General features: G+C 37.2%; 1 protein-coding gene across 1 annotated transcript; it reads right to left on the bottom strand.

Moving 5' to 3' along the window:
* Window positions 1-11,094: 11,094 nt before the first annotated feature.
* On the bottom strand, window positions 11,095-18,262 carry nell3 (NELL (neural EGFL like) family member 3). The gene is made up of 5 exons (XM_053493889.1): window positions 18,170-18,262; window positions 16,015-16,640; window positions 13,520-14,067; window positions 13,347-13,413; window positions 11,095-12,836 (listed from the first exon to the last, which is right to left on the bottom strand). The coding sequence occupies exons 2-5, from the start codon at window positions 16,634-16,636 to the stop codon at window positions 11,305-11,307; spliced, it is 2,769 nt and encodes a 922-aa protein (XP_053349864.1). The 5' UTR covers window positions 16,637-16,640; window positions 18,170-18,262; the 3' UTR covers window positions 11,095-11,304.
* Window positions 18,263-24,496: the final 6,234 nt, after the last annotated feature.

Raw genomic sequence — 24,496 nt, 5'->3', positions numbered from 1 at the left:
AGAAGAAATGGTTAACTCTTACATGCCATTTTGAATTGATCCAGTCACTCATTTGGTTGTTTGTGTTTGTCAGTCTGATACCTTAAGTTTAATTTGAATACAGTACATTTCAAAAATGTATTTTTGTCAAGATGTCTTTTTCCACTGATACCGAAATCATGGTTCTGTTATGCAAACATTTGCAGAACACGAACAATTAAGCTCGCTAGTGTGAGCACAGGGTAAATCTTATGGTACTCTGGTTTACACTTCATCTCCTTTTACACCACACATTCTATAAACTATTAACTTTATGAAAAAAAATATTAATCCCTTACAAGCAATTAATCACATCAAACTCCATGATGTCACGATTGTGGAACCTGTTGGTCCATAAAAGTCGTTAGGAGTGATGCTCATGCATAATCAGGGAGAAGGGAAAAAAAACAACAACCCAGAAATGTGTTATTTATTAACTGCCTTATTTTCTCATGCAATGAACCAAACACAACATTTGTTGTTGGTTTAATCCACACTGCATGCACTGCGTTCCACATGTGCTACTGGCCCTAACAGCATGGCTTTTTTGAAACCTAACACCCAAATGTACAGACGTGTTAGTGATGCACAGGACACAGGAACAGCCTGCCACATCGTTCTCCCGCAGAAACGACAACACAGCTGAATGAAATGTGACACGAATTAACAATCTATTCATCTTTTTCTCTGTTGTTGAGTATCACAGGCATAAATCTATAGAAAGATATTGCACAAGGTGAAAGGAGGAAAAAAAAAGAAGCATCCTGTGTGAACTGGCCTTTAGTCATGTAGTAATTGTTTTGATCATGGTGACGTCTCTGTGATCTTTTCTAAAAATTCCTGTTTCAAAATGACCTTTGAAGCTCAGGATCGTAAATAATCTGAGTTCTGTCTGTGATCCTGAAGTCATCATGACATTAGGGAGATTTATGAATTTATGATTTGTACTGTAAGGTTTGCTGATTGCCACGCTCCATCAGGTCAGAGAGTCGTATATTTTTATGACTTGAGCACTGCGTTTCTGACAACTTTATTTCCTGGTGAATAAACCTTCGTAAGTATTTACGCACTACCTTACTTTGGTGATTATAGTCATGCTCATGCCATGACCTTCTTGCTAGTTAGCCCTTTAAAATGGCCTTCTTACTGCAAAAACTGAGAGCAAGGAAAAATATTCTAATATGATTTTTTTTTGAAATTCATATTTCTTATTATAACAAATAATAAACAAACAGCAAACCAAAAACACAATATTTAGGTCTAATTTAGACACTTTATTCTCACAAGAATTTTCTCTTAAAATGTCTATAAATCGGCTGAATCTTGTAATCAACTTGTTATAATCTTATATTAAGAAATTCTACATACAGTACATTTACTAGATTCACAATATTTTTACTTGCTTAGGTGTAATTTCTGCAGTGCAATCTTAATTGTATTTTAATTTATAATAATGTATAATTTTAACTTATTTACACCGCTAACTTTAAAATATGTTACATGAAATAATGCATGGTTTACTTTTATATTAAGTTTTGTCCTGCAAATTGTTTCATACTCGCCAAGATTTAAACTTTTAAACTCTTTTAACTTTTAAAGATCAATGATCTTGTTTTAACAATTATTATTTAATTTTAAGCTGAAAAAAGTTAGAGATTTATTGTGAAAAAAATATTTTTTGGTTTTAGAGATAACTCTGAATATAGGAATGATTGATAATCTGCTGGTTTGCAAACATTTCTTTTTCTTTTATGGCTGTCTTTAGTTCGGTCAGTAAAAACAGCCATTGCCTTTTTTATAAATGATATAATCAATTGGCGAAGAAGCAAAAAAAATAACATTTTACCATCATGAACTTAGAAAAGCATTCATAAACTTTGACAGACGACATGAATCAAATTTTAAAAAATCTATATTTTAATTTGTGCTGTAAATCTTTTGTGCTGAGCAAACACTCATAGACGTAACCTGCTGAGCTCAAACACTAAAGGTAGGGCTGAGGCATAAACTGCTTTTGGAAAGTGAAGGGCTTCCATTTACAGCATCAGGACATGAAACACATCATAAAGTCTTTTTTTCTAGTATTGTCATAGTGACTACCTTTCCCCTGCAGGCTTGTTAAACAAAACCAGATGTTTCACGACTGGGTCTGTTTCTTTCTCAAACACTAAAGTCAAAGGGTCAAAGTTCAGAGGTGATGAGTAAAACAGGAGCATTGAGACATGTTGAAGATGACACAAATCAGGCGTCTATTCATCACACCCGACATCAGTATTGCCATGATGGAAGGTGGACGAACGGCTCATCATCTCTCATCGTCTACGTCGCTTTTTTCCAGGTTTGAATAAAATGTACAGTTTGGATAAGATTGGAGAATTGCATGCAAATCCTTATTTGCGTAACCTCAGCATTTGAGGAATGTCCAGCGTGCGAGACGACACGTTTGATTCAGCAGGAGCTCCAGCTGGCTGTGTTTCTTTAAGGAAGAACAGCTGAACTTCTGCACTTTCCCTGACGTGTTCTGGAGCAACGTTATCTGTTTCCCTTCCCTATGTCTTCTGTTAACAGACTGAGATCATTCAGTTTGGCTCACTGTTTAAAAGGACTAAAATAACTTTTAAAATGAAACGATCTCTTTGGAAATCGCATTTTTGGAAAAGTTTTAGCCAACAACAACCTCACATTTATCAAACTCGGCTGCTTGGAATTACCTGCAACTTTCCACTAATGGAAATATCAACATCACACGAAAGGCATGGAAATCTCTTCTGTAAGCGATGACTAGATTTCCAAGGGCCCATGTCTGATGAAAGTAAATGAATCCTCCTGATTGCTCTTTATTTGTCCGCGATGGCCTCATGGTTCTCTCCAGAGTGCATGATTAAACCTTTCAGTGATGACCTTGTAATGAAAAGTGATTCCTAAAGCGAAGGGAGTGTAAAAGAACAAAGACTCCCATTAGGAAATGCTTTAGATAAAAGACCTCCTCATATTTCTCACAGACTTTGGTGTTACATACGATTGAGCTGGTGTTCCTATCACTGCACACACTCTCCATTTCAGTCAAAGCCAAAAACTTTTCTGTTCTGATAAGTACTAAATGACTCTTGTCTACGATCAGAAACCTAAGGTTGACCTTTAAGTTTTACTATTTGTGCAGTTATCCAATCACGTCAGGACAAAATGCTTGAAATTATACGGATTCATGTAAAGAGCTTTCAGATTAAACATCAGGATGGCAAAAAAAATAAAATAAATAAACGTTGGTTAGGTTTGAGTTTTTCATAAATTGTTTATCTTATGGGATTTGTACACACAACAGTCTCTAGATTTTGCACAGAAGACACAAATAAATGTCTGGACTAGTAGGTTTTAAATGATGGTTTTTATTATTTAGGGAAAAAAAAATCCAAACCCACATAGCCCTGTGTGAAAAAGTAATTGCCCCCTGAACCTAATAACTGGTTGGGCCACCCCTAGCAGCAATAACTGCAATCAAGCGTTTTCGATAACTTGCAATGAGTCTTTTACAGCGCTCTGGAGGAATTTTGGCCCACTCAGCTTTGCAGAATTGTTGTAATTCAGCTTTATTTGAGGGTTTTCTAGCATGAACCGCCTTTTTCCCAAGCACCCAAGATCGCTTCAGCTTGAGTTGATGAACAGATGGCCGGACATTCTCCTTTAGGATTTTTTGGTAGACAGTAGAATTCATGGTTCCATCTATCACAGCAAGCCTTCCAGGTCCTGAAGCAGCAAAACAACCCCAGACCATCACACTACCACCACCATATTTTACTGTTGGTATGATGTTCTTTTTCTGAAATGCTGTGTTACTTTTACGCCAGATGTAACGGGACACGCACCTTCCAAAAAGTTCAACTTTTGTCTCGTCGGTCCACAAGGTATTTTTCCAAAAGTCTTGGCAATCATTGAGATGTTTTTTGAGCAAAATTGAGATGAGCCTTAATGTTCTTTTTGCTTAAAAGTGGTTTGCGCCTTGGAAATCTGCCATGCGGGCCGTTTTTGCCCAGTCTCTTTCTTATGGTGGAGTCGTGAACACTGACCTTAATTGAGGCAAGTGAGGCCTGCAGTTCTTTAGATGTTGTCCTGGGGTCTTTTGTGGCCTCTCGGATGAGTTGTCTCTGCACTCTTGGGGTAATTTTGGTTGGCCGGCCACTCCTGGGAAGGTTCACCACTGTTCCATGTTTTTGCCATTTGTGGATGATGGCTCTCACTGTGGTTCGCTGGAGTCCCAAAGCTTTAGAAATGGCTTTATAACCTTTACCAGACTGATAGATCTCAATTACTTTTGTTCTCATTTGTTCCTAAATTTCTTTGGATCTTGGTGTCTAGCTTTTGAGGTGCTTTTGGTCTACTTCTCTGTGTCAGGTAGCTCCTATTTAAGTGATTTCTTGATTGAAACAGGTGTGGCAGTAATCAGGCCTGGGGGTGACTACAGAAACTGAACTCAGGTGTGATAAACTACAATTAAGGTTGTTGTTTTTTTACCAAGGGGGGCAATCACTTTTTCACACAGGGCCATGTAGGTTTGGATTATTTTTTTTCCCTAAATAATAAAAACCATAATTTAAAAACTGCATTTTGTGTTCAATTATGTTATCTTTGACTAATAGTTAACGGTTTTTGATGAGCAGAAACATTTAAGTGTGACAAACATGCAAAAGAATAAGAAATCAGAAAGGGGGCAAATAGTTTTTCACACCACTGTATGTATATTTGTACATTATGTATTATATGAACTGCCCTACTAAACAGACTGAGCAAAAAACTGGCGAAAGGGTTTGGAAGGAGCTTGATTGTTGGAGAGAGAATCACTAGAGTGGCATACTGTAGAACCCCACCTCCAGCTGGGTTGGGTGGTGTAATTGCAGTGCAGCACAGACACTCCAGTATGTGGGGTATTCAAGTCTAAAATTTATGGTAAATGAAACCGATTGACATTTACAGAAGACCTTAAGCAGAGTACGATGAAGAGACTCTTAGCCACAGTGAAATATCTAAGTCGTGCAAACGTTTGAGTGAATGATGATACCAGCTGGGGTGATTTGTTCAAGTCAAAAGGAGTTCTTGGGAGGCCAGGGTTTCAAATGTAAAGCAGGCAGTTTGATCATGGCTCTGGTGTACTGTGAAAACTTTATACCTTGATGGAATCCAAGCACTAGTGAAACACTGGGATAAGTGCACTAGTGTACCAGGGGATTATACTGTATATCAGAATGTCAAAAGTCACAGTTTGACTTGAGCGCCACCATTACAGTATATATGCTCACAACACCATAGGCCACTTGTTTAGGCTCTGAGCAGACTTGATGCAGAACTAAGCTGGGGAAGGGCAGGTGTAGCTTAGTGGTTAAAGCTTTGGTTTACTGATCGGAAGGTCTTGGGTTCAAACCTCAGCACTACCCAGTTGACGCTGTTTGGTCCTTAAATGCTTAGATGTAAAATGGGATCAAAATGTTAGTCGCCCTAGATAAGGGATCTGCCAAATGCTGTAAACAAAAACAAATCAGACTTAAGCCTATGTGAACTTACAGGTTTTCTCATCGCTGTGCAGCACATTCCGTAGACACAATAGATAGAAAATTCTTTAATGCTCTGTACTACTCACCGACCAGATTGGATTTTATTGAATAAACGTCCGCCAAATGAGTACATGTAAATATTTGGGAGAGGTACTTATTAAAACTTAAGTCTGACTTTATAACTTTTCCCTCATAAAAATCCCACAGCTTGTCGAAGCTCTGCAGGAAAACTAAGCCATGATGGAGACACATCTGCAAGACGTTGAGATTGAAATGATTCTGAAGGCCAATGTCTGATCAATAACATCTACAACTAATGAGGTAAATTCAATCTGATTTGAAAAACTCATCTTTTTGGCCTTTGCTTGTTGACATTCAGAGTCAGAGCTTCAGACAGAACCTGCTGCTTTTTCATGTTCATGTTTAACATTTGTTCATCAGCACCAAAGTGATGTACGAGTGGGACAGAATTCAACCTCAGCACACAAAGTTAATAAAGAAACTGTTTATGTTCCAACATCTTTTGGACGTCTAACACCTTTTTCCAATTGTGTTCAAAAAATCACACTGGTACAGTACGTCAGGAATTGTAGATACCATCTATGAATGTTAAACAAATATCTCCCTATGTAAAACTTCAGCATATTAACTATTACAAGTTCCTGTGTAATTTGTTTTCTATAAGTAGTCAAACCAGGACATTTACAGAAGACTTCAAGCACGATATGGTAATGAGACTTTTAGCCGCAGTAAAAAATTGTCATTTGCAAACGTTTTAAAGAAGGTAAAGATCCCAGACAAAGTGGCTCAGACCAAAAGTGATCATTAATTAGTATAAAAAACCCTAAGTACTGATAGAAATGCATTAATATGAACATGTGATTTGGAGCTGCTCTAGTGTCTGATAATTAATCCACATCTACTGACCAATCAGAATCGAGAATTCAAAAACATAGTGATGTAATCAGCATTAATCATGTGAGAATGGTTTGATGTCCAGACCTGCTGAATGTCTATGACAGTGTGTATTTCTCTCTTCTGTCCTTTCTGGCTGCAGTGGATTTTTTGAGGCTGCTTACTTTTCTGATCTCATTTGATCTTGAATATAAAACATCTGGAGCTGAAAACATTTCACACCTGCTTTTAATTCACAGTGCAGACAGAAAAACAGTGTTTTAGCCTTTCACTATATGGGGCAGTTAGTCACATTCTGACTGAATCCAGACTGCTGCTTCAGTCAGGGAGTAATCATGTTTAAACAATATAAACAAATAGAGATATTAGAACGGCCAAAAACCAGCCGTGAGTTACAGTTGTGAGTACAGTCGTGCTGATTCTGGGTTAAAACTAAAAAAAAAAAAAAAAAACTGTTTATCCTGGACGTTTAATGATTCCTGAGTGTTTCATTTAGTTTTGAACTAAATCCTGGCAGCAACATGTAAGGCCACTTTTACGGCCAGAAACAGTTCTAGAATGTAGACAACTACAATTACTTCATTACATCATAGTTTCTCTTGGAACATACAATCAACAAAAAGTAAAAGCTTTCATCTTAAAGATGAAAGAGTTAGCTTTGCTTCCGAATTCTGACACTGTCTGCTCACAAAAAAAAAAAACAATATTAAAAAGTATACTTTTTTTGCTATTTTCAAAGGATTTTCAATTTGCTTGTTGGAAAAAAAATAATCAATGACATGAATAGAGATGACGTAAATACTTGGTGAAGTTGCATTAAAAAATACATAAAAATAAGTAACTTATTTCTTTATTTTTGTAGAAATCAGAGCTGTTTAATAGTAAAACTAAGAGCATTTCAATTCACAGGATTTGGATTTAACAGCTGTGTGGCCATATGAGACTCATCAGAATAAAAGCCTTCAGTTTGCTAGGACGCATAAAGTTTGGACTTTGAAGAAATGAAAAATGGTCATGTGATCTGATGAGTGCAGATTCCAGAGTGTTGGTCGTGTCAGGGTAAGTAGGGAAGCACGAGAAGCGATGCATCCATCATGCGTAGTGTCCGCTGTACAAGCCTCTGGAGGCAGTGTTATGATCTGGGGTTGCTTCAGTTGCCCAGGTCTAGACTCAACAATGTTATGTGGCAATAAAAAGGCAAACAGCTGATTGACCAGGATTGACCAGGACATCACATCCATGGAGTTTTTCTTCCCTGATATATTCCAGAATGTGAAAGAGAGGTTTTGGGAGCATGATAAATCATTTTCACATGTGAACTGGCCATGACTTTAACCCTATTGAGTCTTTGAAATATGCTGGAGAAGGCTTTTTACAAAGTAGTTCGACTCTCTTGAGATTAATGAACAATCCTGGCTGCATCTCTGAATGGGAAAAAAATGTCATGACATTGCATAAGGTTGTTGAAACGCTTGTTGTTGCAATTACTGCAATTGTTCACCTTCCAACAACAATTTTCTTTAAAAAGGTGAAATTTATTTTTAAAAAGTGAAATTTATTTACAATATTTGCATATCTTTCCTAAATGTTTTGATTGTTTTTACATGCAAAAATGTGATTATAGTGTTGAAAATTGGTAATATTGGTAATATTTTTGAGTGGCTGGAACAGATTATCTGCATTTACATTATTACTCATGGGAAAATGTGTTTGGCAATACAAATTACATCTTAAGCACACGCCTTTAATTTGTGTGCCAAGGTACCGCCGTATATAGATAAGAAGAAAAATTATGTATTATGGATCTAAGATTCATATAAGACGGATTAAGGAGTATTGTTTTTTTATATATAAATATAGATATAAAGGTAAGAATATATAGTACAGCATAAAAGTCTGGAAAAGCATCTTAAGGGAGGAAAATCTATTTGTTCATGTCCATACTGTAGGTTCCAGACTTGAGGCAGTTGTCAACTGTAAAGGATTTTCATCTAAGCATTATAGGCAACCCTTATGTTTTTGATTATGTTTGCTCCATAATTTAAAAGCCTCCCAAAATGTCAAATATGTCCCCCCAAATGTCAAAAATGAAAAAAAAAAAGGTTGTAATTCCTGAATGCCATACTTTGTTTGACCCCTTGAGTTAAAGTTGAAAGTCTTGGCTTTGCTCACATCTTGAGTGTTTACTTTCAAATTCAATGTGGTGGTGTATAGAGGCCAGATGCCAAAAACTTATACTTGTTCCAATATTTTTGAACCAACTGTAGATACTGTATGCATACAATCCTGTAAGTCCCTATCAGGCATTGCAAGGTCTTATGCATGGTGTATTACATACAGTATACATATATATTATATATATATATATATATATATATATATATATATATATATATATATATATATATATATATATAAAATATATACGATATTCGTCATGTTTCATAAGTACATGATTTAAAAGAAGGGTTTTCATTAAGAATGTTCAGTAGAACAGTGTTTTCTTTTAATGGTTTGATAAATGAATAACAGTGTGTCCAGAGCATCCCAGGTATAACACGGCTTCAGTCTGTCGAGGTAAATAGTGACTACAAGTTAATGGAAGGTGAAGAGTACGTTCAACTTTTCTCACATAATCAAACTTCAATAAATGTTTTCATGGAACAGCTGCTGATAATTAACCAAGACATGACGCTATCCAATGCTTTTATTGGACTCTGAGCCAAGTAAATCCAACAGAAGGTCCTTTACTTTCCCGTGCAACGGGTCAAGAATGCAGCTGAAATTGTAATCATTAAAGGGTGAGATGGTGCATGACAAGTGCAATTTAAATCTAATTTATATCAAATCTACCTTAACATTTCATGGTTTTTACAGCACACGGGATCACCGTGGGGGAAAAAATCAGGCAATCCTCTGATAAAACAGTTTAAAGCTTTTGTCAAAATAGATGCAACTTTTATTCCGGCTTGACAAAATATCACGTTTCAATTTTTTTCTCTCTTTTTGTTTTTGCAGAATAAATAAATTAGTATTATTTCCAAGCACAATCATCTGAATGGTCTCAATATTTTTTTAAATATGGGTAAAAAAAAAAAATTGGTTAAACAACAGATTGAGCTATTCAACATGCACAAAATTGTTACAGTATCATAGACACTTAAAGATACAGTACTCTTACACTCCATGTCTCAGTCAGAAGTAGAGTACCTGCTGTACCCCCATGACATTTCTGTATTTGTCCTGTTAGGATGGCAGTGTAAAGTTAGTTAGCTAGTTTGTAGGATCATGTGTGTCCTTGAAGAACGCACAAACAAGTTTGTATAAAAAAGACAAACATTTTACACTGAAAACATGTACAGTACAAATGTAAAACAATATTGTCATGATTGCATTCTCATTGTGATCATCACTGTAACAATAACATCAGCAAATTACCACAATGTTAAACCTTTGTTATTCGCAATCTACATATAAAATATATGGCAGTGTAACACAACACATGCTGGAGAAGTGTGAAGTAAAGTAAAATAACCTGAAGAAACTAAAAAAAAGGGACAAAAGCAATTAATGTAATGTATGTACAGTTTGTATGTTCTGGTTTGGCAACCTTTTATGTTAGAAGTAACTAAAGGAGTTAACACAATTAATCGATATTAAATGATTGATTGATATATATATATATACTGTATATATATATATATTGCCTCTAGCTTGAATTACTTGCTGAAGGTTATGTTATTTATCATTTGACTGGACGATCCACTGATGCATGTTTGATGATGTGTGTTTCTTTGTTTGTTTGTTTGTTTGTTGTTGCATCTGGACACACTGTCTTTGTCTCCGAATTGTCCATCAATATTTAAATTAAATATTTTTTATTTCATTATTTTTCTCATACGAACAATGCATATAGAGATTGTTTGGGGGGGGGGTGCAACTCAACTTTTGCACTCAAATACAGTTTATGTTTGCCTTTTGTCTCTTTTATGTTATTTCTATATAAATTCCTGTAGAAAGATACAACAAATCCGTAATTATGCATCATTTCCTATACTGTACAAATCTGGTCTTTCTCTCTGATTTGATTTTGTCTATATACTTTATAAAAACTCCAATCTAATTATTCATGAAAAAAATTGATCACAAAATGTGAATGTAAGATATATGTTCGTAGTTAATAACAAATAAATTTTAAAATATATTTATATATCTTTTGAATATTAATACATTTTAGCAATTTTCTTAAGACTGTACAATGTTTAAAGTATTGAAGTGCGGAGTAGCATTTCATATATACTGTACATGCCAACATCATCTCTCTTGCTCTCTCTCTCTCTCTTTCTCGCACATACATACACACACACAACTGTACAACGTACAACATTAAAAAGAATTAAAAGTTTAGTTCCCTAAATAAAGATTGGTCACGACTCAACCAGCCGAAGTACTTGGAAAGCAGTCAGTACTTTTTTGTTCAGAAATAAAGTAAAATTTGTAAATTAAGCAAAATAACCACAAATACAAACATAAACCCGGTAAACAAAAACAGAAAACAACAAAAGGATATAACTGGATTTAAATAGCACCATCTTATTATAGATATCCTATTTAATGACCCTGCCAACCATCTGTTCAGTTTCGGACAGACCACATTTCTTAAATGACCATTTTATATGCTTATTTTTCTTCTCTTTTTAAATGGTGCTAAATTGTGACCACAGAAAAGGAAATATATTATGTAATTATGTACCTCGTTTTTGCAAACTACAACAAAGGCCTTCTGAATCTGATCTGCTGAAAGCACTTTTTCCTGCCAATCCTGGTGTCACGCAGCCACCCAGAGGATGGAAATGTTGGCGCCTTCCTCTTGTGTGATCTGATTGACGCGTCCACGTACACAGTCCAATGTAATGTAAATGGATGTGCCGTTCTGTACCTCAAAAGAAGCCCTGACGCCAACACTGGTCCACTCGCTACCCTCGGGCATCTGACCCCCGACCTGCTGCGCCAGAGGAGCTGAATTCATCCTGTCCTGGCCCTGCTGATATACCACCAGCTTCACCACATTGCATGAGTGGATGAGCTTCACAGTGAGTGCCACATTAACCGTCCCAGCTGCTTGGAAAAGAAAATTCCTCTGTGGATGTTGGTGTCCTGCGCCAGCAAGTCGGATGTGTTCGGCATCCGGACCAACCTGCTGAAACAACAAAGGTTTGTTTCTTACTGCTCCAGATGGAAGGCCTGTCTTAGACACAGTGGCCATCAGGGATGAGGAAATGGCAGCTGGAATCCAGAGCAGGCTTAGCATGCTAATTCCAGAGCTGTCTCCGAAGTATCGGACGTTGCACTGTGTCGGAGTGAAGATCTCAAAGTTAAGCCAGTCACCCGAGTCTACGATGGTAGTAGCGGACAAGGTGATAGAGGTATCCCGATAGTTGACACCGGATTTAAATGAGCGCATTACTTCCTGGTTGGTCCCGTTTGCATTAATGTATGCAACTAGTGAGAAGCCTTCACGAACACACGTGTGGCCCATGGCGTAAAGTGCCTGTTGCAGGACGAACTTGACGACGCCACGCTCGGTGAAGCGAATTCCACGACTGTCATGAGTCAGTGCCACTACATAAGGGTCAGAGACGGTAGCAACTCGAAACGATGGCCGATAATTCCCATGATAGTGAGGTGCCGTGGACGTCTGTGCAGTCATTGCGACAGCTCCGGTGTCATGCGAGAGCCACAGCAGGCTGAACGCAGAAGTCCCGAGCTCGTAAAGCTGGAGCTCTTTGCTCTGGTTGCAGTGCTGGTTTGGACTCTTGAGCAGAAGCCACAGAGTCTGGTTGGGCTCCACCTCAGCCACTGCACTCACACTCACACCCTGGAAGTGCTTTCTTTCTGGTTGCTCCACACGTACGCCACTAAGGTCGCGACCTTCCTCCTCGCTGCCACCGCTAAGCCTCACACCGACCTGAAGGAAATTGCGGCAACTGTGCTTCAAGGCAAAGTTGTGATCCAGCCAGAGTAGACCATGCTGATGGAGGCTGATGGAACCATCGTGGCTGACCAGAAGGTCACTCCCCTCCTTTCCTGTTATGCTCAACTGCAGACCTGGGAATACAGCACTGCTTTTTGATCGAGCCGGGGGTAACGAGACCGAGGCAGACCAGGATTGAGAGAATGTGCTTGCAGAGATTGCTCCACACACAGTGTCGCTCATGGCGCCGCATGGCACAGCTAATGGCTCCCCGTCGCAGTCTGAACATGCCTGGCACTCCTGTAGCTCCTGATTGTAGAAGTATTCGTGACCACACAGGCCTGAAGAGATGTCTCTTTCAGTTACGCCCAAGCACCGGAAGCCACCTGTCCACACAGGTATAGGAATCGTTTACGGCAAATTACAACAATTTGGTTGATTTCATCTGTATTTTACAAGCCTGCCATTTTTTTTTTTTATCCTGACACAATCGAGGGGTCTATTTGTATCAACATGCAGTAGAGTATAAAAAAGTAGAGGGGTCATGTATTTTGTTCTTGTGCAAATCTAAATTTGACATCACTTGTCAGTTTTTGGTTTTTACCGTAGATTATTTCCTGTAAAACAATTGAAACTAACCACTATATCATGAAAGAAGTTTCAATCTTCCTGCCCAATTTTTGTGAGTCATTTTTGCAGCAATGTTTCCCTGCCTGGTTATTGCAACTGTGGTCATTTGCATATATTTGAAATGTGCAAGCGGACATGTAACATAATGCAACAGAGATCCGGCTGCTAATTTGTGCACTTTAAACGAGGTCATGAGCTCATCGAGTCATTTCCATTCATTAGCATTTTAACGTTGAAACATCATACTCTAGAGTGGATTTGTGTACCTGGTGTATTGAGGCATTTCACTCGCTCTCCACACACCGTTGGGATTTCCAGACATTCATCCCTGTCCTGTATAAAATAATATACATGATGTTATTTAAATAAATAAGATCAGCAATAGACCCTTTTGTTAAATAATGAGTCGTTCACAGGTTTTCATGTTTTGGTGTGATACCTGGCAGATCCTGTCAGCATTGGGTGAACACTGCGACACCAGGAAGAACCCAGGTGGACACATGGTGCACTGTTGGCACTGCGGTGGCTGCATTTGAAAATTGCAGTACTCTTCAGAACCGCATGCGGTATGACACCCGAGCAGAGCGTGATCCGTGTCCCCGGTCACGTCCATCACCTTGGCATCCGTTTTATGCACGGCGTAAGATTTCTGCAGGTGGCTGCGAGCTTGGCTCCGCACTCCCGCCAGCTGGCTTTCCAAAAAACTCTGCAGCTCCCCCTGCAGGCCCTGAAAGGACACCTGCTTAACCGTCTCGGACAGCATGCCGTACTGCGCCTTGACCACATCCATCTGCTCGTACATGCGCCGCTGCTGCTCCAGAATCTCGCGCTGCTGGGTCAGAAGCGCTCCCTGCTGCTCCTCCAGACGCTGCTGTAGGTCGCGGATCACTAACTGCTGAGCCCGCAGAGCCTCCACAAGCTTCTCCTGGCCTTTGGAAAGCTGCAGGTGCAAGACAAGGGCATCCTCCGACGGGACTTCATTTTCTCCTGGGAAAAGAAACAGACACTATATTTTTTTTTCCTGTAAAGAAAAACTGGAGACCACTGAACATTACATTGGGCATGGAGCCCCATGGGACACCACAGTCCAGTGGATTCTTTTTCTTCATCCTGCTTTATTGCTTCCTGTTTAATATTTTACTGCTTAGAGTTAGACAAGTCAACAGATGCACCTATTTAGTATTAGCTAGTGGACGAAACGAGATCTCCTACACTTTAATGCTAGAGTAATACCACAGATACTTTTATTAAACAAAGACTACATACAGAAGGGATTCTTAAACTTTTTGCGAGTGTAAAATAACCTAAGTTTCACCAACTTTAGAACAGATTTGTTTGTATGAACATAAATAAACTGGTTAAATATTGGGCTCATTCTGCAAGTGTGTAGAATGATATTTGTAATGTTTATTGGAGTCATAGCGCTATTTATTTATGACCTTTCCATCCATGAAAAATATATTTCACCGTTTTTATTCCAGCAGCTTGTTTTTGAGTTACTGAGGGTTTATTATTTAAAGGTAGAGTGGAGCAGGACAATAAGAGGACGAACTCAATAATAAATCGCCAAAGTGTTGCTACAATCATTGCATTATGTTATATTCAGTTCGGATGGACCGCACTCAGTACTGTTTAGTTTCAGGCGTCATTAATGGGAGATTTGTTTTGATCTATTATTCATTTTATTAATGGTTGCTTGTGTTTTGCAAGCAGTGACGTACAGTATTCAATCAAGATCATTTCATAACATAGACAAAAGTCTTACAAAAAGTCGCAGAGACAATGCAGAGACAATATCAAAGAAACCAGTTCACCTCTGGAAACTTGAGAGTTAACGTTACAGATCTCTAGCTCACCCTCAATCCAGTTACAGATATTATTACAATTGGAGCAGAGGTGCTAATATTGACAATTTCGTGATACCGTTTTTGATTATTGGGCTGTGAGTGCAGCACTTGGACTGTGAAATGAAAGAAAACGTAAGAGGGAATATCTTGGACAGGGATGGACAAGGACGCCTTGGTGTAATTTGGTGTGATTATGATTTGTTTGTAACGTTTAAGCATTTCTGAGATTTTTACTTGACTGTGATTATTATTGAAATGAAATACTTGTGGTCTTAGTTAATTATGTTTCAACTGGGAAAGTATGTCCACCAAAGTTTTAAAACTAAAACAGGCTAATGCCATTTGTTTAGCACACATAATTGTCTCAGCAGCATGTCAGATTCTATTGGCAAATATCGCAATATTGCAGAAATTTGATGCCTGAATGTATACCATAATTTTCTTGTTACCAGTATGCGCGAGGGTACAGAAGTTTGGCTAACTTTAGCAAGATTTCCATCACAGCACATCACTGCAATCCAGCCTGGTGTCTATCATTTTAACTTGACCTGATGGACAAAAAAGCACAAGCTCGAAATGCTCAAAGTAAGCTCTGATCTCACGTTATCCAAAGAGAGGCACTGCTTGTAATTTGTTGATTATAGTTGAAGAATTTTGCTTTTACACTATTTTACTTCGTGTGTGTGCTTGCGTGTGATGAAATATGGACTTTCTAATGACACAAAAATGTTCAACCTTACTCCTATTCTTCTCCCTTCCTGTCAAGGCTGCAATTTGAGTCTAGGAAACTAGCATGGAAAGACATCAAAGCAGAAAAATATTCTAGGCGGTCGAGTGCCAGAGATTTTCCCTCTGCTGCAGTTCCACGAGGCATCCAAGTACAGCTGAACAGATGTGTACGTCTATGCGGAAAAGCAATCGTGTTCCAGTTGAGCATTGAAAAAATGATCATATGGAGCGTGTGCTGGTAGAAGTAAAGGGAAAAAAGGTGACTTGGTAAATTAGCTTAGCTTAAGGGGAGGGTAGATTAGGTTTAAAATAAAACCCAAACAAGGTCAGAACAGCTGGATCCACTGATTCACTCCACCTGGTTTGATGTCACATGTAAGCTGCACTCCCAGTGGTGCGCCTCCAAGTTCTGATGAAGGATATCCGATATCCGGAAATTCCCCCAGAAACTGAGCAGCTCTGTCCGGAACGTGCACGGGAGCGTCGTCTGAGCCAGGTCTGCAGCCGTCTGGAGGGCACGGCCTCGCTCTGGGCTTGGTCCTGATCCTTAAAGGCAGTCTGCACTCCAGCCCCCTGCACTCTCGTGTATCGTTAATTGCCTGTGGCGGTCTTTTGGTGGTAATGCAATCCGCTCCGGTGCACGTGTGACCCGCAACCTCTGCAATCCGCATCCTTTCCCTGGCGTGAGTGTGAGAATGAGAAGCCGTGTGTGACTCCAGCACGTCAGGTGAAGAAAGGTGCGAGACTCCGTGTTGGTGGGTTGGTGCCGATCTGCTGTGTGTTATTGGGTTGTGTTGACGTGTAGGTCTGGATGATCGACTCGAGTCACAGTGTGATCCTGAACATGGTCTGGTGTCTGCTGACTCTAAGCAGCGGGAACCTTTACACAGCTCTGACACACTCCGCACTGATACACAAGTGTACAGGAGACACCACAGGAACAGCGCGATTCTCACTGGTGCCATCTTGATTTTATTCATCGACCTGAAAGAGATTAAGAGATTAAGCTCATCACAGAGAAATACAGTGTTAAGTATTAAGTTCTTCAGTGTTGCCTTAAATCCTGTTACACTGTTACAAAGTTACATTAACTAATATAGTGTCATATTAACTTTTGATTTTTTCCCATTTCCTCCTACAGTGTTACATTAACTTTTGCAGTGTTACATTAATTGTTACAATGTAACATTTACATAGTGTAACTTTAACTAATATACAGTAATGTTACATTAACTTACTGTATACAGTTACTTATATTTATTACCCACATAGTGTTACACTTTCTGTTACAGGGTTACATTAGAGTGTTACATACACTCTTACAATGTCGGTCACTGTTATAGTGTTACAGTACTTTAACTCATATAGTGTTACATTAACTTTTATACTGTTACAGTGTTACAGTACATTAACTACGACGTTGTTACACTTTTTCCCAAACTGTAACATCAACCATATCTAAATAACAATAACTCTTATAGTGTTACATTTACTCCTGATGTGTCATGTTGACTTTATTCATCTACCTGAAAGCAATAAACATAAAAATAACACCCAGTTAATTCAATTATTCAGATAGAAATATGATGTAACATTTATTTCTACAGTGTTACAGTAACTACTGAAGTGTTAGATTAATGCCTACAATAACTTCTACCAGGTTACAATAACTTTTACAGTGTTGCATCAACTGTTACAGCATTGCACTAGGTCTCTATATAAATGTATATATATATAACTTGGGTATTAGGTATTGAGTCACATTAATGTAATACAGTTAAGGTTACAGTATATGGTATTTGCCAGGTGTGAATAGCGAAAGGTGTAAACAATGTAAGAGCGTAAGTCAAGCTAAATTAGCTTTCACATTTACTTGATTTAATGCTTGCGTATAAATAAATAAATGCCATAAATATCTATCTATCTATCTATCTATCTATCTATCTATCTATCTATCTATCTAATGGATAAAAGGCTCAGACATGAAAGCATTAACACAGCACTTTATGTGTTAATGTCATTTGGTCAAAGCAGACTCATTTGGTATTTAGTCTCCGTCACTCTCTCTTATGTGATACTCTACAACGTAACATTTTCTGCGTCGCATTAACAACATGAGATGCAACACTTGTACTCATCAGGTGTTTTAAGGTGTTAATTCAGCACTCTAAGAATAAACACAGCACTCTAGGTATTAATGTAACCATTTACAAGTAAGTGTAAAGAGTTATCCACATTGGAATAGGCTTCACATTAACATTCATTAACATCTTTCTATCAACAAATACCTTAAAAAACATAAGTGTCACTCTTATACGTGCTGTTATTACATCGTTATGTCATTCTTATACCTGCTGTTATAGTCCTAAATTCCTACTCTCTCTCTCTCTCTCTCATGCAGTGCCCTAAATAGAAGAGAAATGGCACCATTTAATACCCCTCCTTGGGCAATTGTATAGCCCTACATATAGTGAGGATATTTAGTGTTGAGTATGTTAAGTGGAAGTGTTTACCTGCTGCCTGATCTTCAGCTCTGTCAGCGTGTGCACAGCATCTCTCCAGTGGCGCTGTGTCTCTCTGTCTGTCCCTCTGCCCCAAACCCCAATCTCTCTCTCTCTCTCTCTCTCTCTCTCTCTCTCTCTCAGTGTGTGTATTCATCAGCATCAGGTTTCCTCAAGCTGGATTTAACCCCTTACTTTCCTTTCCCTCTCTCTCTCTCTCCCCTCTTTTCTCCTCCACTTGTGCACTTTATTTCTTTTCTTGTTGCTTTTATGTTTTCCTTTTCAGCACTTCTCTTCTCTTTTTCTTTCTCTCGAAGCCACTTTAGCACACGGTGCATTAGAGCATCAGAGCGGATTGGGTTACAGACAAGAGGATCTCATACCTCGACGCAAAAAACCCAGCCGGAGAAAATAAGAGACATTTGGTCCGGGACTTGTGCCAAATATCCACCCCTCCTTTAAGCCCCCCATTCAAGTCCTATTTATCCTCCAATTTAGACATAAAGGAGAGACCGAGACTTCCTGCTTTTAGACACAGGGAGTAAAACACATGCTAGCTGTTTGAGAGAGAGTTTACACTTAACAAGGTTTAAATGTGGTTTTGGTTTAATTATCATAATTTATTTAGTTTACTGTTAATGAACTGCTATATGAAACAAGATGAGATGGCGATGATGATTATTATTATTATTATTATTATTATTATTTAACAGCACTATAGTGTCAAGTTTTCTATTTTATCCAGACCTTATATTTGTATTTTTTTTTTACCTTTTATGATATTTTTTATGTCTTGTTAAAGTATTGAATACAGATGTTAAAGTACATGAATTTGACTTTTTTAAATTTAAGTTTGATAAGTCTATACATATTAATGTATAACCTGAACCATGAACTGCCTATTATTATTATTATTATTATTATTATTATTAGTGGTAGTAGTAGTAGTATGAGTTATTTAAAAAAAAAAAAAACTTATGAAAATGTTCTGATAAAATTACCAATTATTACTATTTTTATTATTAATAAACCTGTTTAATAAAATTTTTTTAAAAAAATTTTAAAGAAAAGGAACTATGGCTAAAACCAACCTAATGAATTCATGACAACATGAATCTTTTTCATTTTTTATATAACATATGTTCATAAATTCTATGTATTTTAATATTTTATTATATTTTGTTTTTGTTTTTATTTTATGTTATCACATTTGGCAAGACTAGATTGTAAGAAGGTTTTTTGTAATAATTAAAAATAAATTTTAGACCAGTTTTTAAGCTAACGTTTTTAAGTCTCATGATTAATCTCCTCCCATGTCCCATGATTAAGATTCCTCTCTTTAGGCTCTTGTGGGTCTCAGTGATAGTGATATTAGTGGTGGTGATGGTGTTTGGACAGCTGCTGTCTTTTCTCCCCGAGCTGTCTTACTCAGCGAGTCCAGGCCTAACAGGTCAGGGTTTATTTGCCAGAGTTCAGAGGAACAGGAACTGTTTCGTGCTCGACTCTGGAGTTGACTGACAGAGACACAAATCTCAGGGATAATTACTGTTTTTATTCGAGGTCACCTGCGAGGTCACGACTTTATGAATGTTCTTCTCACTAACACTGAAACACGGAAACTTTTTGAGCAATGCATTTGAGAGTAAATTAAAAGCAAGTAAAGCAGCAATTCACCTGTTTCTAAATTGATGCTTTTAAATGTTTTTATTTTTTTTATTAATGTAGAAATGTGATACAATATTAGTTTTATATGCAGCTCTCCAACAAGTCAAAGATTATTTCTTTAATTTTTCTCTCATTACAATTTTTGTTTCGTTTAATGGTGTTTTGTTTAGTTTTTTTTTAAACCTGATTTATTGTGAAACATTTTTGTCACAATTTTATGATTGCATTTTTTATTAAAATGTTCCATTCTTTTTTGTTACTTTTTAAACAAAATATAAATTTAGGCAGGTTTAACACAGGAATCAGTCACAGCTTCATCTCATTTATTAATTTATTTCATTTGTATCTATTTTTATTTTACTTAAAAGAAGAATTATTTGTTTCATGTGCAGTTCGGTTTTATTTCCTTATTTAATAATGTGTTTTATATTATAAGTGTATTTCATTTATAGGTTTGTTATATAAGTCTATATTATTATTTTTTATTATTATTATTTTTATTATTATTATTATTAGCTCAGTCAGGTTTAAGCAGGTTTTAAGACTTTATCTGCATTTCCGGGGTAATTTTATTTACTTAATAATTATAGTTCAGTATCTCAAATCAAATCTTAAATCTTTTTTTTTCAATTATCTTTTTTTATATATCTATTGTTTTTTTTTTTTTTTATTGATTCTTTTCACCAGAGGGTGCTGTTGCATTCCTGTATAATCAATAGTCTGTTCACGCTCACTTGCACTGCTATAAATCACAGAGTCTCGCTCACACACACACACACACACACACACACACACACCTAGGCTGAACAGTGGTGTTATTACTGGTCCATTCTCTGGGCTGTCGTGAGGTCTGGACCTCCAGATACATCACACAGGATAAAGTAGCACTAATGGTTTTAAAGGACAGGCCTAGCCTTCAGTCAGACCTCAGCGCGTCTCTCACACCTCACCATCTGTCTGTCTGGGGTCATTTAAACCCTGAGTGAATCAGGTTTTTCAGAGCCATGAAGTAAATCTGGTCCAGGACTGTTACAAATACACCTGGTGTTATTTAGCAAAGAAATATGTGTACTAGCTGTTGTGAAGTTTTCTCTATGGAGATGTTTTTTTTTTTAACATTTATGGATGGAGTCTCCAGTGTCAGTGCGCCGTAATAGTCAGTGAGTGACACTTCGCTTAGGAACAAGCTGACTTGTTTAAAATCTAATTTAAGGGTAAATGTCTATATTGTGTAATGTATTATCATTTTTTAGCATGTTACAATGTATTTGGATCCTTTTTAATCACTAAATTTTTACAGAAATACATAATAAAAATATTTGCAATAAACAATATTTTTCATGAATGTGAGTGTTGGTTTAAAAAAATCCTATTTGTAACCTATTTAACGGGAGTTGTATGACTGAAAGCAACAAAATGTAAAGGCAGTTTATTTATTAATCAATATTAATGAAGTAACACACACTGCTCAGTGAAAAAAGAAAAAGTTGCCATTTCCTTAAATAAGCAAATATCTAAAAGCCTTTGATTGTATAATCACTGAGGTGATTAATGTGTTAGATCTGGAAACATATCTTTACCAATATTTTATTATATCCAACTCTAACTGATGCACTGAGTAACTTCTTATTTTCTAAACACGCATGTGAAAAAAAAACGTACTGTATCTTGTGATCATACTGTGTTTCAGAAAAGTCAATTTATTTGCCTGGATCAAGCGAAAAAAACAACTGAGGAGACTGCTGAAATAATTGGAATGGCGTTAATTAAGGACGTCCATCACTGGAAGCATAGTGGTGAACCATCTTCATGGAAGAAATGTGTCTAAACAAAGTCATGAATGGCCATGATCAGAGATGACTTAAATGGTGAAGTTGCATTGTGAACCAATGGACAGGAGAAATAAGAGTGATGTTTAATAGTGACAGTAAGGGCATTTCCATAAACACACACACACACAATATGAGGAGAACCCATACTGTATGTTTGAGACTAAACAGCTGAGTGTTCATAGGAAAACCCCTCATTCGTGAGACTAATCAGAAAAAAATAATAAAGATGAGACTTTGGAGTGAAGGAAACAGGTCATGTGGTCTGATGAGCCTAGATTGAGCCAAATCCAGAGCTTCAAGAGCTAATGAAGCAATGCACCCATCTTGCATTGTATCCACTGTACAAGCCAGTGTTAAGATCTGGTTCTGCTGCTGTTGATCAGCTGGTCATGTACGCTCATGGTCTGAATGTATTGATTGACCAGGTTATCACATCAACAGTATGTAGTTGCTCCTCGCCTGATGGCATGGGTCATATCTTAGAGCTCAGATTGGTTTTTAGAAGCATGAGGAATCATTTTCACACATGAACTGACCACTACAGAATCCTGACCTTAACCCCACTCAAAATCTTCAGAATGTGCTGGAGAAGACTTTATGAAGTGTTTTGACTCTCCTGATATTAATACAAGAAAAAAAAATTCAATCCAACCCTTTGAAGGAAATAAATGATGTGATCATCCATAAGGTTGTAATAAAAGTGGCCCCAATTTTTTTGCTATACATTTTTTTATTTATTTATATATTTGGTGGACACTTGTGTAATTCTATCTAATTAAAAACTGATTAAAAGCATGCTATTTAACCGAAAAATGTATGATTGGTAACAATGTGGAAATGTGTCAGCTCTGTGTAAACAGTTTAATGAGAAAGCAAAAAAATAGCAGCTGCTGATGGAATGATTTATTATTATAGAAGTTATAATGAGAACAGGAATGTGTTTTGCAGATGCTTAACAAAATGAAATATCACTAAACAGTATATGTATTAAAGGTATTATGTGTTAAATAAATAATATTTTAATGGGTCTCATTTATGAAATTTTAATAAACTTGCATGTAAATGTTTATTTATTATGTACAGTAGTACAGTAGTAGTTTATTTTATTTTATTTATTTGTTTATTGTACTCTAAATTTCGAAACTCCTTTCTAACACAGCTCGTTTAAATTGAGCTGCGGCCACAATACTCCATAAAAGATCATTGGGTAAGAACACAAAATGATTACTATACTAAATGGTGGAAGGTATAATTTGGAGTAATTTTAACTCAGTAGCAGTATAACACCACACTTGAAATTTGGCAAAATATGCAGGTAAAATCGAATAATTAATGCAGACCAAAAATCTTTAGCAAACGTAAAGCCTAGCATTCTTATCATTAATCTGGGTTAACCCTGTTCTGAATTCATACACCACACACTGTCAGCTTATGGAAGTCACATTATAGTCACTAATTGACATTTTGGCCTTAGCCAGAGCCACTTACTTTTTTGTTTTAATATTATACAATCATTCAGTTGAGGGTTTGTGACCTTCAGAGCCCAACAGAGACAACTCAGTTGTTTTTCAGTTATGTGACACTTTTGAAACAGAGAAACATCTTTGCCACAATCACAGGATATGTCCTATCCTGGTTCTTTAAAAAATGAGTAGCTACTCATTTAACTATACAAATATCTTGTTTTATAATTGGGGAGATTTGCGATTTAAATGAGATCATGAGTCGGTTAACTCTCTCTCTGTGTAGTTTAACATGTTTTTATGAAATATTTTCTTTAGTAAATTTCCTTTAGTAACTTGCACATGATAAAATATTGCTTGTCTATGTAAATTGTAATGTTTTTTTTTTTTTTTTTTTAAAGAGATGGGTATTTTTTTTTAATAAGCAAGTTTCATTATTTAAAGAACATTTATTAAGGATCAAGCACAAATTGCTTGAGGTTTTGACCACACATAACTGCACACACATTTTGCCATTAGAGTGGAATTTTTCTCCACTTATTGATGTGAACGTAAGGGCATGGCTTATGAACATGATTCGCATATTGTGTGGGAAATTTTTACTCATTGTCTAATTCTTAAACTATTTAATTTTAAGTTTTGTAATTGTTTTTTTATATATACTCAGCAAAAAAAGAAACCTCCCTTTTTCAGGACTGTGTATTTCAACAATAATGTTGTAAAAATCCAAATAACTTTACAGATCTTCATTGTAAAGGGTTTAAACAATGTTTTCCATGCATGTTCAATTAACCATAATCAATTAATTAACATGCGCCTGTGGAATGGTCGTTAAGGCCTTAACAGCTTACAGAAAGTAGGCATTTAAGGTCACAGTTCTAAAAACGCAGAACACTAAAGAGACTTGTCTACCGACTGTGAAAAACACACAAAGAAAGATGCCCAGGGTCCCTGCTCATCTGAGTGAACGTGCATTAGGCATGCTGCAGGGAGGCATGAGGACTGCTGATGTGGCTAGGGCGATAAATCGCCATGTCCGCACCGTGAGACGCCTAAGACGGCGCTACGGGGAGACAGGAAAGACGGCTGATAATCCTTGCGGTGGAAGACCACGTGTAACGACACCTGCACAGGATCGGTACATCCGAATATCACACCTGCGTGACAGGTACAGGATGGCCACAACAACTGGCCGAGTCCCACCAGGAACACACAATCCCTCCATCAGTGCTCAGACTGTCCGCAATAGGCAGTCCATGAGGAGGAGATGCACTGCAGTACTTCAAGCAGCTGGTGGCCACACCAGATACTGACTGGTACTTTTGATTTTAAGCCTTCCTTCATTCAGGGACACATTGGGAAACATTTTTAGTTTATGT

The sequence above is a fragment of the Clarias gariepinus genome, chromosome 4, assembly GCF_024256425.1.
Source record: "Clarias gariepinus isolate MV-2021 ecotype Netherlands chromosome 4, CGAR_prim_01v2, whole genome shotgun sequence".
NCBI classification, from domain to species: domain Eukaryota; kingdom Metazoa; phylum Chordata; class Actinopteri; order Siluriformes; family Clariidae; genus Clarias; species Clarias gariepinus.
This window is presented reverse-complemented; position numbering and strand designations above follow the sequence as displayed.

Bases quoted from the DNA above. Each gene is read 5' to 3' on its own strand.
- nell3 (XM_053493889.1), bottom strand. From the start codon at position 16,636: ATGAATAAAATCAAGATGGCACCAGTGAGAATCGCGCTGTTCCTGTGG. The intron at 14,068-16,014 runs GTGGAGTGAATC...TTCTTTTCCCAG, and splicing joins TACATGTGACATCAAACCAG to GAGAAAATGAAGTCCCGTCG. The intron at 13,414-13,519 runs GTATCACACCAA...TATTTTATACAG, and splicing joins ATGCTGACAGGATCTGCCAG to GACAGGGATGAATGTCTGGA.